This window comes from Amyelois transitella, chromosome 25 (assembly GCF_032362555.1).
Source record: "Amyelois transitella isolate CPQ chromosome 25, ilAmyTran1.1, whole genome shotgun sequence".
NCBI lineage: Eukaryota > Metazoa > Arthropoda > Insecta > Lepidoptera > Pyralidae > Amyelois > Amyelois transitella.
Window position 1 is genome coordinate 695491 of NC_083528.1, and position 15964 is coordinate 711454.

Here is a 15964-nt window from a genome sequence, read left to right on the forward strand (position 1 = left end):
GTTTCTATGGTACTAATGTAAGTACCTACAATTACTTTGTAAATGTGGGTAGGCTTTAAATAGACGAAACAGAAAGTATAAAATGTTGGTGAGGCGTGAAGGATTCTAACCTTCGAATTGGTCAAGTCCAAGGTTTTTGCTCTATTGACAATGTAGTGTTGGTTGCTAGCCCATCGCCTAAAAGAATCACAACTTTATAAGCCTATCCTTTAGTCGCCTTTTACGACATCCATGGGAAAGAGATGGAGTGGTCCTATACTTTTTTTCTATTGGTGCCGGGAACTACACGGCACTTGACTGCGGTATTCAACCTGTGTCTTTCCGCTTTTTTAATCGTTTGACCCTTGTTCAACCAGCGACGATCTTAAACTCTAAATATCCTATTATATAACCTTCCAAAACAGGTATATAGGTAGGTAATTGTAGGTAATTGTTATTTGTCAAGACGTATGGCTTTAAAACAACTGCCAATTGTACTATTTCAGGCTTAACAAGCCGATGTTTGGTCACATTAGTCACGGTATTGTAAACGGTTTAACGTGCGTCCAAATAACGTTTTATTTGTCTCCATTCGCCTTAATTGCTGTTTGACACACAATTTTATGGTGTGAAGTCTGTATGTAAAAAATAACAAATATTAACAAAAAAGAATAGGACCACTCCATCTCTTTCCCATGGATGTCGTTAGATGCGATTAAGGAATAGGCTTACAAACTTGGCGACCTGTCAGTATTTGAATCTCAATTCTATCATTAAGCCAAATAGCTGAACGTGGCCTATCAGTCTTTTCAAGACTGTTGGCGTGTTGGCTCTGTCTACCCCACAAGAGATATAGACGTGACCATATGTATGTATTAAAAAAAAACTAAAGACTGATGGAGTCTAGAAAGTAGCGCAAACTGAATGGTAAAAGGTAGGTATAGGTTGGTATGGACATGGAAAGATAGGAAGGTCATGTTACTAAAAGGACCTTAAATTTCCATCCATTCATGTAATCAAGTCTATAACCCTTGCGGGGTAGACAGATCCAGCAGTCTTCAAAGACTGATAGGCCATGTTCAACTGTTAGGCTTAATGATAGAATTCAGATTCAAATAGTAAGAGGTTGCTAGCCCATCGCCTATAAAAAGAAGGCTTTAAATATGGACTATCAGTCTTTTGTTGCCTCTGTCTACCTCGCAAGAGATATAGACGTGGCTACATATGTATATATGTAAATATTGAATTGGTAGGAAGACTGCACAATACTGTAAAAAGAGCAATGAAAATCTAATTTTTATTAGACTCACTTATTCGAAGGTAATTTGTCACATGTTTTTGCAAACAATAACTTTTATCTTCAACGAATAGGAGGTATTATATAAAACTTATCAAATAATAGCCGTACGGAACGGAACGTTGGCAAGACCGTCAGTAGCGTTCTGAAATCGTGCGTATTCAATACAAGAGTTGCTAATCAAATTAAATGTGGACATTGACTTTGTTTACTTTTCACATGCGACAAAAATTATTATTAATAAAATTTTATGAAAGACGAATAAGTGAACAATAAATTTAAATGAAAATAGTTTCAATTCTCTTACCTATTCATGTCGAAGATTGAAGTTCAAGGTCGCAAGCGAGTCTTTCGAATGTCCCGCCTGTTTGCCACCACAGAGTTGACATGATAATGACAATTCGTTTCTCTTAATGTCAGTTGGTCACCGTGTGACGTCGTATTTGAACGTGTGTCGGGTTTCGGTCCGCCGGCAATTTGCATGAAATCGCGTTTATTCAATTGCATATTATCTTATTATAGTCGTTAGGCCCTGGTATGAGCATCGGGCCATGTATGACCACGGCCGGACACATTAATCGAGCTAGGAATATAGTTGGAAAAAGTTACACCGCCCGGTACATAGTGTTTGCGAATTTGAAATTGTTTTGATTTAATTGTTTTGTTTTGTGCGTGGTTGAAAGAAGTTTATTGAGATGAAGGGGCAGAATAAAGAAGAAACGTCTGACGATGAAGCAGGACTTGGTTATCAGAATACCTTGGTAAGTTGATTTAAGTTTAGCAAAACACTTTCTATTCGCGAGAAGTGCCAATTTCTTAAGTTTCTAGAACCCTGGCTGACGCGTCGGTGAGTGTATGACATGGATTCCGCTGTGGTTCTCAAAGCTAGATGGGTTTAGTTTAATATTCCTCCCCATTCTAAGGCATTACCTCATTGTTGAACAGATAACTGAAAAAGGCATAAATTATTTTTTTTCCGATTTTTCCCCTATGACATCATGGTCATCTTTTGCTTAAATATATTTTTTATTCTTGATATAAACATGATTTATTTCCTCTTCACAAAACTAATTGAAAACTTATTTTAATACATTTATCAAGTTCTTATGTAATGTATTGAGTACATAAATTTCCATTTAAAATACATAAAAGTGTGCAATTAAACATTGGTTTAATATTTATAAACAATATGCAGCTATGTATCTTTCTATAACATGATGATATGCAATAATAGGCAAAAAAAATTTTTTTTGTACCCTATAAACTACCTAAATGGTAAAGTACCTACTTACAAGGCATACAATAGTCTGATTAGATTTTCTAATTGAATGGATTTTTTTTGGCTTTGTATTTGATATTTGCATCAGTCACTCTGAAGGCCTATAGTTAAAATTTCTGTACATTTTATTTGTGATATAAAAGCAGGTACCTACCTAATATAAAGCATGTTTTACTTACACTTAATAATTTAAATGAAATTTGTAGTAATTTCTGATATCATTCTTCATCAACCATTACTTTCCTGGAGTTGGAAAAATAATGCCTTGTGAATTAGTATAGCCCCCTGGATATTTATATATTTAACATTTTTGGAAAATTTACAGCATATCAACCAAAAGAATTTAAAAAAACATCAAAAATTCAAAATATTAACTCATTATTATGGAACACTTCATATCACTTAATAATTGTCATATCATTTGGTTTCAAAACATTGGTTGACATCAAATAAATAACTTAAAACTAAGTTAACTGCCGCTTCCAAAGCGTCAGTGTACAAATATAAGGACAATTACAAATTTCCACCTATAAAAATGTCCATGGCTGTGATATCTCTCTCATGATGTTTTGCATCCAAAGTCTGTGATTTGATAGTAAATAAAAGACTGTAAAAAAATTAAGGTTTTACAATACGTAACCAGCTGGGACCAATCCTGAATGTACATGATGTAGAAAGATATTCCAAACTTATAGTAGTCCAAAATCTGAAGGCCTACCTACTTCTTATCCTATCTATCTATCCTGGGGTGTTGGTGATATGAAAGTGCTATATTCCACACTGATGGAAAGTGGATAATAAACTTGGGATTCCATTTTCAGGTGATGGGCTAGCAACCTGTCACCATTTGAATCTCAATTACATCTTAAGCCGAACAGCTGAATGTGGCATTCAGTCTTTGATATACTTTTGGCTCTGTCTGCTCCGTAAGAGATAAAGGCGTGATTATATATTTTCAACTATTGCACATATCTAAAATAAATACAAATACAAAACAATCAATGGATTTAAAATAAAAATAAAATATATATGGGTGTATGTTGAATGAAATACACATTTAGCTTGCAAAAATTTCAGAAATGAGGGAGAGTTTATAAAATCAGGTGTGTCTAATGAAGTTAGTAATTATACAAAATTATGTATTAAATAGTTTTAAAAATGATAACAAGTTCATTCTATACATTCCTTATCATCCTGTCACATTGTGTAACTTGATAAGAGATATTTTGTCTCATATCTGTTTTCCATGTCTGATTTATATGATGTTTTTGATTTTGCGTGAAGGTAATATATTATATAGTGTATAGGTAATATATTATATATATTACGGTCAACCGACTGTGCACATTTTTATGAATTACTAGCGACCCGCTTCGGCTTTGCACGACTAAAATTTATAGGTAGGCACTGTGGGTACATGGCGGTGGTAAGATTTGACCCTCTTTATCACGGTTATAAATGCTGATGAAGAAAAAAAGTATACAGGCATAGTGGTAAGTGGATAGATGTCTCTGCCTCCATTCCGGGAAAGAGGCGTGATTTTGTGTAGGTACTTATCATGTTAGACCACATCAAAGGATATTTTCAATGTTTGTCTCCTTAAAATGACGTCACAGCTCCCGTGCAAAGCCGGGGTGGTGTGTTAGTATAATTCAGTCCGGTTTGCCGTGAATAAACAACTTAAATGGAAAGATTCCTTTTGCGAATATATGTATTTGTCCGAGACCGTGTGGACGGCACCGGTTGAACAAGATCGTAAAAGTTTGGAAGCTTATGACGTTTGTTTGTTTGTAAACTCTTACATACACACACACACATACACATGATCACGTCTATATCCCTTGCGGGGTAGACAGAGCCAACAGTTTTGAAAAGAAGACTGAAAGGCCACGCTCAGCTGTTTGGTTTAATGATAGAATTGAGATTCATATAGTGACAGGTTGCTAACCCATCGCCTAAAAAAAGAATCCCAATCCCGGGAACCACACGGCACATGATGTAAGGTAGTCAATGTATTTGCCAGTATTCTCAAACTGTGTGTGACCGGCATCAATCATTATTTTAATGTTATCTCTCGGTCAGTAAGAGGCAAGAATTTAACACTGATTGACTGATGATTGGTTATGATTATAAAAATTGACGATACACGTATAACATGGATATACGTATAATATAGATTTTGCTCTATATTTTGGTTGACTGGAAGAAATCCCAATTGGGATAAGTCCGCCATTGTACATATTCTTCTAAATCCAATGACTGTTTTGTATTTTCATAGTGAACGCGACCGATGCCGCGCGTAAAAGCTAGTAGAATATTCTTCTTCTTCATCATCATAGATAAGCTCTTGACAGAGTGGCCGTGGTCGTAATGTATTGAGTAGAAGTTAGTGGTAGTAGAATATTTTAACGGCCTCTGTGGCGCAGCGGTAGTACGCTTGTCTGTGACACCGGAGGTCCCGGGTTCGAATCCCGGCCAGGGCATGATGAGAAACGAACTTTTTCTGATTGGCCTGGGTCTCGGATGTTTATCTATATAAGTACCGTATTTATTATAAAATATAGTATCGCTGAGTTAGTATCTCGTAACACAAGGCCTTAACTTCCTTCGAGGCTAACTCAATCTGTGTAATTTGTCCCGTATATATTTATTTATTTAATAAGCATACATACATTCATACATAAAATCACTCCTCTTTCCCGGCGGAGTAGGCAGAGGCTACATCTTTCCACTTGCCGCGATCTCTGCATAATTCCATCGCTTCATCCACATTCACAACTCTCTAGTAGTAGATAGAATATAAAACCTTGAAATATTGAGTTTGTAACACGATTGTAAAAATAATTTAAATGGGTCGTCTATTGAGAAACAGAGATTCCGTCTGGTAGCTCGTAATTATGTAATTCCTGCTATTCTGTGTGTATCTTATCTCGACAATTTATATCGTGTCTTACAACAAGAATATGTAGTGTAAGTAATTAAGTATACATGTTAATAAGTATATAACAATAATAAATATATGTGCCGTGTGGATCCCGGCACCAATAGAAAAAGAATAGGACTAATCCATCTCTTTCCCATGGATGTCGTAGAAGGCGACATAGGGATTGGCTTACAAACTGATGGTTTGAAAATTAAATGCCTTGCTGATGTCGCGATTTCGATAACAGAACTATAATAAACACAGTTTTCCTCGTGAATGACTGCGGGGGACCAAACTAAATCATTGATTTTCCTCAATCTTGATTGGAATGAAAATAATAGTTTTTGCTGTCAATTATATAGTTTTTTACTGGCCTGGCCCAAAAGCTCAGACTGGACTCGATAAATTCTGAATTAAAATGGTTGTATTAAACGCATATTATCAGTTAGTGATTATGTTCATGTTTCAATTGGTAAGTAGGTACAGTCACCCGCGGAAGAACTTGGTTTTAATTTGTATAAACAGAGGTTAATTTTTGTTTATACAAAATACATATAGTATCGTTGAGTTAGTATCTCGTAACACAAGTCTCGAAATAACATCGACGCTAACACAATATGTGTAATTGTCCCATATATATTTATATATTTACTAATATGCCTGCAGGTATAGAAAAAAAGAATAGTACCACTCCCATAGATGTCGTAAAAGGCGACTAAGGTATAATCTTATAACCTTGGGTATCTTCTTTTAAAGTACCCGAAACCGCCGAGCTTGCATGAAGAGAGTTATGAATGATGAAGAATGAAGCGAAGGAAATATGCAAAGATCGTGGCAAGTGGAAAGAGGTAGTCTCTGCCTACCCCTCCGGTAAAGAGGCGTGATTTTATGTATGTATCTTCTTTTAATGCGATGGGCTAGCAACCTGCCGCCATTTGAATCTCAATACTATCATAAAGCCAAACACCTGATTGTGGCCTATCAGGTACCTATATCTAAAATTACCTTGATTTTACAGCCAGTACACTACAGTATGAAAGCACACTTAAGTATGCCTGACATAGGTACTGTAGTAATTAACAAACATAACTGACTGAATAAACAAACAAACACAAACTTTAGACAATGTTATCTAATACTACGTTGTGATAATTATTAAGTTTTACCCTATAAAATCATTATTATATTACTAGATGCCTCCGCGTGGATTCAATACCACGGAACTCCGGGGTGAAAAGTAGCCTTCGTGTCCCAGAATAGGGTCTTCAGCCTACCTACGTACCAAATTTCATCGTTATCGGTTCAGCAGTATTTGCGCAGCACTAATATAATAATATTATAAATACGAAAGTTTGTGAGTATGTAGCTACATACTCACAAACTTTCGTATTTATAATATTGGTTGGATATACAAACATACATTCCTTCATATAGTCACGTCTATGTCCCTTGCGGGGTAGACAGATCCTTGAAAAGACTGAAAGGCCACGTCCATCTGTATGGCTTTATGACGGAATTAAGATTCAAATAGTGACAGGTTGCTAGTCCATCGCCTACGAGAAAAAAAGAGGAAGACTGTGTCTACCCAAAAGAACCAAGAATTGAGATTCAACTACATGAGACTAGACGTGATTATATTAATTTATATACTAATTTATGTACACAGAAAACATCGAGACTGATAATCACAAGAAACAAAATTACAAAGGTTCTGCTTATTTCAAAAGAAATCTCTTCCAGCAGACCCGAGATAGGAGACAAGATGGAAAGGGTGACAGGCGTATGTATATATGTATGAATGACGTGCTGTGCCCGTGATTTCGTCTGCGTGGAATAGTTATTATGGGCATCATTGAAGCCCAAGAATGAATAATTCTCCCCTTTTTTCACATTTTCCATTATTTCTTTGCTCCTTATAGTTGCACCGTGATGTTATATAGCCTAAAGCCTTCCTCGATAAATGGTCTATGCGACGCGAAAAGAATTTTTCAATTCGGACCAGTAGTTCCGGAGATTAGCGCGTTCAAACAAACAAACTCTTCAGCTTTATAATATTAGTATAGATATAAACATCAGAAAAATCAAATGAATCCGATCATCACGATGATACTCAAGTCCTCAGGAACTAGGAAGGAGACGTCACCATGTTTACTTGACATTGACTCGGCTGTCTCTTATCTAATCCGTTTGGCTATCACACCGTATCTCCTAAACGTCTATTGATAACAGTCATGTGCGCGGATTAGTCTTATCAGCCGTAAATTTTACTTTCATAAGATTCCAAAGATAACCAGATTAGTCGGGAATTGTAGATTGTTTGTTGTTTTACTAACGTTGGAAAAAAGAGGTTATCATAGAATTTTGGTATGAAACTTTAACTTGCTCCATACTATACGAGTCAGGTCTTTACACGAAGTGACTCCCATCTCATATACAAGGGGAGGTAAATGGGAACTTCGGAGTGGGAAGCCCTTGACGAATGTTTCTTGAGCAAATAGGCGACGTTCCGGTCAAAGGTCAGGTCGAGAGTACCCGATGCCAACAAGCTTGCAAGTTATCTAAAATTTTACATACATACATTATGAATGTGGATGAAGCGAAAGAAGTATGCACAGATCGTCGCAAGTGGAAGGATGTAGTCTCTGTCTACCCTTCCGGGAAAGGGACGTGAGTTATTAGTTTAATACATACATACATATAGCCACGTCCTTGCAGGGTAGACAGAGCGAATAATCTTGAAAAACTGAAAGTCTACGTTAAGCATAATATACATTATAGCTTTTTTCAAGCTGAGAGAGCATTCTCTTGGGAAATTGGGAATGTATGATGAGCGTAATATCTACGTGACATAAATTTATTGGAAAAAAAATAATGCTGATCTTGTGACCTACTACATTAGTTGTTTACACTGTGATGGAAATACCTAGAAAATATATATATATATATGTTACGCAAATTGTGTATTGGTAATGTCTAATCATTTATTGCACGAGTACCTATCTATACTAATATTATGAAGCTGAAGAGTTTGTTTGTTTGAACGCGCTAATCTCAGGAACTATTGGTTCGAATTGAAAAATTCTTTTTGCGTTGAATAGACTTTAATAGAAGGCTTTAGGCTATATATAATCACTCTGCATATATAAGGAGCAAAGAAATAATGGAAAATGTGAAAAAAACGGGGAAAATTATTCATCCTTGAGGGCTTCAATGATGCTCAAAATAACTATTCCACGCGGATGAAGTCGCGGGCACAGCGTAGTTATAAATCTTTTATTATATGCCGTGTGGTTCCCGGCACAATAGATTAGGACCACTCCATGTCTTGCTCACGGATGTCGTAAAAGGCGAATAAGGGAAAGGCATATATAATTGCGATTCCTCATATATATGGGCCAGCAACGTGTCACAATTTGAATCTCATTTCTATTATCAAGCTGAACGTTGCCAACAGTTTTATAAAGATTGTTGGCTCTGTCTACCCCGCACGGGATATAGACGCTATCATAGGTACGTATGTAGTCAACTTAGAAAATATTGTTTAAGATGGTGCCTGGAGTCATTCTCGCGTATGAAGGAGATTCCTGTTTCACGTAAAAAAGGGAAATGCCCCTTCGAAAACAAGGTTTCCACGTCTTTTACCTTAGTCTACGTCACACCGTAGTCTACCATCTCGCATGTGCTCTGGTGTATGCGGAATGCGTGTGTGATGCGGTATACGGTGACGTTGTAGGAGATTAAAGTGAATAATGGCGGAGACAGTATGAAGTCGTACAGATTTATGACTATAAATGTTGCGGTTAAACATTGACATTGATATTTTTGTAAAAAAAAAGTTTTTTTATAAAAATACCAATTTTGCCGTGTGGTTCCCGGCATCAATACAAAAAAGAATAGGTCCACTCCATCTCTTTCCCATGGATGTCGTAAACGGCGACTAAGGGATAGGTTTACAAACTTGGGATTATTTTTTAGGCGATGTGGCTAGCAACCTGTCACTATTTGAATCTCAATTATATCATTAAGCCAAATAGCTGAACGTGGCCTTATCAGTCTTTTGATCATCCTTTTGAGCCATCGCCTAAATAACAAGTTTATAAGTCTGTCCCTTAGTCGCCTTTTACGACATCAATGGGAAAGAGACGGAGTGGTCCTATTCTATTGGTGCGGGTACCAAAATCAGTCGTAACAAAAACTGTCTCAATTTACACAGCGACTGCAACTCAAGCTATAATAAGCTTCTGTACGTACAATGTACATAAACATTATTATACTTATAGCAAATAATATGTCAACTATATCATCTGCAGTTAAATAACGCCACCACATTGTTAAGAGCGAGTAATTAGTGTCCTTTGTCCTGCTTTGTACGTCCTAGGACGTCTAGTCCGTAGAAAAAAAAGTGTACCCATAGACTAGAATAGTTTTATTTGTGCCTAGTTTGTCAATCGATATACTAAAGTCGAGTGTAAGTGAAATAATTTTGATCATAATAGTGGAAACGGCATTTTTTTTTAAATTTAAACATTGTTTATTTTTTTTTTGTAATGGCGAAAATAATGTTGAATTACTCGCGTCAGGACACGTGATCTGATCGGAGGAAATTCGTAAGACCGTCATCTGATTTTTGAAAAGAAAAAATATACATACATACATACATACATAAAATCACGCCTCTTTCCCGGAGGGGTAAGCAAAGACTACCTCTTTCCACTTGCCACGATCTCTGCATACTTCCTTCGCTTCATCCACATTCATAACTAGAAAAAAAATATGTCAGTTTAATTTAAAATTCAAGTTGACACTTCTGAGTGCAACGTTTTTTTTTTTTGCTTTCATTTCATTTTTTTAACGAGTTCTAAGGCAAAGGTCGTGTATTAGTTTTGGTGTGTAGTCATTTTAGTTTTTTTTTTTATTATGACCTTCCCGATTGTGTTTCATGGGATGATCTCTAGTATTCTCTGGGGAGGAAGCATTAGATACTAGGGTGAGGTCGAATATGCATCTTGTAGTTGCCAAATATCGAAAAATGACACTTTGAAAATACGCTATTAATTATTTTTAAATAATTTAAAGTTCTCGAGTTGAACGGCCACCCGCGATATGAATCGACTACCTGCTGAAGCCCGCGAAGAAATATTGGATGTAGGTATTCCTTAGAGCGAGGTTGACATTATTGGGGTAGGTTTATGGTGCCGTGTGATTCAATAGAAAAAAGAATAGGACCGCTCCATCACTTTCCCATGGATGTCGTAAAAGGCGACTAAGGGATAGGCTTATATGTATACTTGGGATTCCTCTTTTAGGCGATGGGCTAGCAACCTTTCACTATTTGAATCTCAATTCTATCATTGAGCCAAGGAGCTGAGCGTGGCCTTTCAGTCTTTTGATGACTGTTGGCTCTGTCAAACCCGCAAGGATATATACACCCGCATCGACGTTACTATATGTATGTTAATGTTCAAAAGTGAACGACCTACGGCTGATATGATGATGATTTATTATTATATTTTTGTAATAATTTTACAAAATGAAGTCTGAGTCCGAAGCGCACGCGAATAACGGTCAATTGTGTTGTCTCTGATAAAAAGAGTGTCTGTGTCCATTGTAAAGTACGATACGATTTTCCATTTTACGCTCAACAATCTTTTCATCTACAATCAACATAACACACATATCACGTCTTACGGGGTAGACATAATGGTCACGAGACTCTAACGCCACTAATTGAGATTGAGATATTGTGACAGCTAGCCTATCACCTTTTCTTATATAAAATTTTCGTATCACAATGTTCCTTGCTGTACTCATCCGGAACGGCTTGCCCGATTCCCATGAAATTTTGTAAGCATATTAAGTAGGTCTGAGAATCGGCCAACATCTTTTTTTCATACCTCTTAGTGATAAAGGTTGTCCGTCCACAATTAACATTTTTTTTTAAACTAGAAATTACTTAAATATTCTTTATATGGCTAAACAACGTTTGCCGGGACAGCAAGTTAAACGAATAAAAAGTTCATATTCCTTCTCCTTGATTAACTTTAATAGTGGTCATAGACGACGACCTAGGGTAAGTCAGTTTTTTACACAAAGCGACTCCCGTCTTTCCTCCGCGACCTATTCAGACAGTTATAACAACAATCATGTTTGTATGCACTTTTTCTACGAAAAATACGTAGTTTTTACATACCTTAATAAGTTATGCGGAAACGTCAAAACAAAACACTGCGACAGTGACGAAACGGCTCGCTCGACTGACAGGTTACAACTTGTACGCGCGAATGGGGAGTGAAAGAAAGAGACAAACACTGTTTGTTGCATGTGTGACTTTCATATGACATATTAAGGATACTATTTCACATTTGGTCACTCTCTTCTAACTCTTATTTTGGAGCATGGTAACACATCACAATTGCCTGCCTGTTGGTTTCCTCTCAATGTTTCTCGCGACATAATACCATTGCTTAGCAATCAATCTGTGCTCTTTCGTTTAACCCTGTACGTTAAAGGAAGTTCACGGAAGTAATTGGCATCTTATGAATGGACCTCAAGGGACGTAAATGGACACGAAAACCTCGTTGGAGACTTGGTTTGAGTTACTTAATGTTTGTATACAGAAGTGACCATGATTTTCTAATCTAAGAAGTTTAATCACGTCAATATTCTTTGCGGGGTGGACAGAGCCGGCAGTCTTGAAAAGACCGATAGGCCACGTGCAGCTGTTTGGGTTAGTAATAGAAGGGAGTTTCAAATAGTCACAAGTTGCTAGCCCATCGCCTAAAAGAAGAATCCCAAGTTTATGATGTCCTGTCCCTTAATAATCTAAATAAAAGTAAGTAATTTTATTTTCTCCTTTATTTTTCAGTCAACTAGACGAGTTTTCTTCCATGATATAAATCTTGCATTTTTTGTCCTCATATTTCTGACTTTATCTTACAACTTTCTTTTATATAATTACTACTTTTTTTAAATATATTGATTTAATAAGTAGATGATTGTAAGTTGAGGAGTAGTTAACCGTGACAAGACTCATAACGCAATGACGCCAAGTATATGACGTCACGCTCCAAAAAAAGTTTTTTTAGAGACAATCAAGGCTTCATAAAAAAAATCTAATCTTTAATTCGCAAAAAAAAAACATAACACCAAGTTCAAATACAGCTTTATAAATAAAAAACTACGTTTATTATTAAAATTTAACACAGTCAAGCGAATTTTGAAATTATAGTAGGTAGTCATAGAATCGTGCCGTGTGGTATAGTGGAAATAGTCTTCACTTAAGACTTCCTCAGTCTGCAAGTTTAATGTACCAGATAATGCAATGAGATACGCTCGTGAGACTTCTGAACCGTATGATGTAGCTATCTTTTGCATGTGTGACTGTACAACGTCAAATTGACGTCCTATGAAAATGCTGCAGTGTAGTTTGTTCCGCCTCTTCTTCTACACATGCGCTTTGGAAGCGGTAGTAGTTATAATTAGATTTAAGTGATGTGACGTCAATAAGTGATACCTTGTATCCAATTTTGAAAATAAATCTATTCTATTCTATTATATTCATCACGATCACGCCTCTTTCCCGGAGGGGTAGGCAGAGTACGCATCTTTCCACCTATTACGTTACTTGTGGAGTTAATTTGAACACACCCTTTCATGTTTTTCAGTGATTTATGAACATTTTTATTCAATAAAAATAAATTTAAGTTTTCGTTGACGATATATTCTTATCTCAGATCATGAGTTTTTTTTTAGTTTTGTCACCATTATCTTCTTATCAATTTAAAAAAATACCGTGTTGTTCTACGCACCAATAAAAAAAGGGAAGGAACACTCCTTCTCGTTCCCATGGATGTCGTAAAAGGTGACTAAGGGATAGGCTTGTAAACTTGGGATTTTTCTTTTAGGCGATGGTCTAGAGCAACCTGTCACTATTTCAATTCTATCGTCAAGTTGAACGCGGCCAAAATTCTTATCCAGACTCTGTCTACCCCGCAAGGGATATAGAAGTGAGCATATGTATGTATGTATTCAACTTGGAAAATTTTGTTTAAGATGGTGCCTTAGTTTATGATTATTTATTATTTAGTTATGAATGTGGATGAAGCGAAGGAAATATGCAGAGATCGTGGCAAGTGGAAAGAGGTAGTCTCTGCCTACCCCTCCGGGAAAGAGGCGTGAGTTTAAGTATGTATGTATTATAAGACATTGATGGTTACTTTCTTATTTAGTCAATAACGAGTAATCAGTAGATGTGTCGTAGGGAAATGCAGTTAAGTCGTAAAGTAGCTGACTTCACGTGGACGATAAAACAAATATTTTTTTTAATCAATGAAACCTTTTTTTACCACTGAAGAGACTATGGAGGCGGTATAATACGAGCCTTATCTAAAAGGAAAAAATAAAATTTAAAAATTAACCTTCACTAGCTATTTATTAAGTAAGCCATACGGCTGAAAATGGTCTTTCATTATTTTCGAGAATGTCGGCTCTGTCTACCTCGTAAAGGATAAAGATGTGTTATGTGTATTTATGTATAGGTAATTCTTTAGATATCTATTAGTGCTTGAATACTTCCGCAGTGTTTAAGAGTAATGTGGCATATATGATACAATCATACACACTCGAGTTCTTATCAGAAGCGTATGATAAAATTACTCAAATCAGTTCCTGCATTGCATCAAGATGGGCGTGAAATTGTTTCTTCAGGGTCGTGTTTTTTTATGTTTACATATATACATCTTTTGCCTTTGCGGGGTAGACAGAGGCAGTAGTGGAATAAACAAACAGTTTATCCCTTAACCGCCGAGCTTGCATGAAGAGAGTTATGAATGTGGATGAAGCGAAGGAAGTATGCAGAGATCGTGGCAAGTGGAAAGAGGTAGTCTCTGCCTACCCCTCCGGGAAAGAGGCGTGATTTTATGTATGTATGTATGTTTACCCCTTAGGGGTTAGACAGAGTAAGTCGCAAGACCCGAAAGCTACCTTTAGTAAGATGGCTTAACAATTTCCTATGAATTTTCATTACTACGTAACTTACATAATTTTGTACTATGATAAATAAAATACAGACTGGATTTTCAGTATATTGATTGTTTTTTGCTGGGAATTCCCACCAGAATGAAATCCGCGGCTAAAGTACACGAAAAACGTTAATTGTATTAAATTCTGTACTTACCGTGTGGTTCCCGGCACCAATAGAAAAAATAATAGGACTACTCTATCTCTATCCTATGGATGTCGTTAAAGGCGACTAAGGGATAGGCTGTTGGAGCGGTTGGTTGTTGTTTCTTTTAGGCGATGGGCTATCATTCTGTCACTAAAAATTAAAATTCCTAAAGTATGTCTGTAATTACGGTCATAAGATAAATTTTCATGACTTTTTAGCCAACAATAAAAAGTGTTGATTCATGCCACACATACAGATATATATGTGTATATATACGCGAGGAACATAAACAATACACAATGACACAATTAATTATGATAATGTTGATTAGTGTACTTTATATGTTGCTATTAAGAATCTGACGCAAATAATTAGTGGGGAATCTTAGTCAGAGACAGAGAAAGACTTAATGCCTTGTTAATAGTTCTACAGGGAACTATTAACAAGGTATAATGTCTTTCTCTGTATAGAGTAAAGATTCTCTCTCTTGAAAATGATAGAAGAGATATGATATGAAGAGAGTTATGAATGTGGATGAAGCGAAGGAAGTATACAGAGATCGTGGCAAGTGGAAAGAGGTAGTCTCTGCCTACCCCTCCGGGAAAGAGGCGTGATTTTTATGTATGTATATATGTATGAAAATGAAGAGAGACGGTCTTACCAAACCCACGTTCAGCTGTATGGGTTTATGTTGGAATTGAAATTGAAATAGTGACAGATTGCTAGGTTATGGTTTAAAAGAAAAATTCGAAGTTTATTAGCCTATCCTCTACGACATCCATGGTAAAGAAATATAGTGGTGCCGGATACCACGGCTAATGTTTCAAATGATTTAAACAAACATACACACATATAATTCACATTTATATCCCTTGCGGGGTAAACAGAGCCAGCAGTCTCGAAAAGACTGACAGGCCACGTTCAGCTGTTTGGCCTAATGATAGAATGATTTGAACAAAGGTTGAAATGTTAATTTTCCGATTATTTCCTACAAGTAATTGATTTAGTTATAACTTGCAATTCTGTCATAACGCCATTGTCTCTCATCACGTGAGACGGTTACCTTTACCGTAGCAGAATGCTGTAAGCGTCCTCATTGTCTGAATAGTTTCCGTGATTTTGTAAAGATTGTACAGTTCCTGTGTGAGATATGTACATACTAGGGATGTAACGGAGGTAGTTTTATCGGAACAGAAGTCGGAGTCGGAGTTTTAAAATTTGCTTTATCGGAGTCGGAATCGGAGACGGAGTCGGAGGAAAGATCAGAAAGTGGTGGCATGAGAGAAAAATTTTATTTAAACGTATTTTTTCGATAAAGTG

The 15964-nt window shown here is 36.4% G+C and overlaps 1 protein-coding gene across 1 annotated transcript in view; it reads left to right on the forward strand.

Moving 5' to 3' along the window:
• The first annotated feature begins 1418 nt into the window (after positions 1 to 1418).
• The window catches only part of LOC106139633 (chloride channel protein 2), a 183087-nt gene continuing 168541 nt past the window's right edge, over positions 1419 to 15964 (forward strand). The window contains exon 1 of the mRNA XM_060951680.1: positions 1419 to 2037. Coding sequence (XP_060807663.1) covers positions 1972 to 2037 — 66 coding nt within the window. The 5' untranslated portion in view covers positions 1419 to 1971. The remainder of the gene's footprint in view (positions 2038 to 15964) is intronic.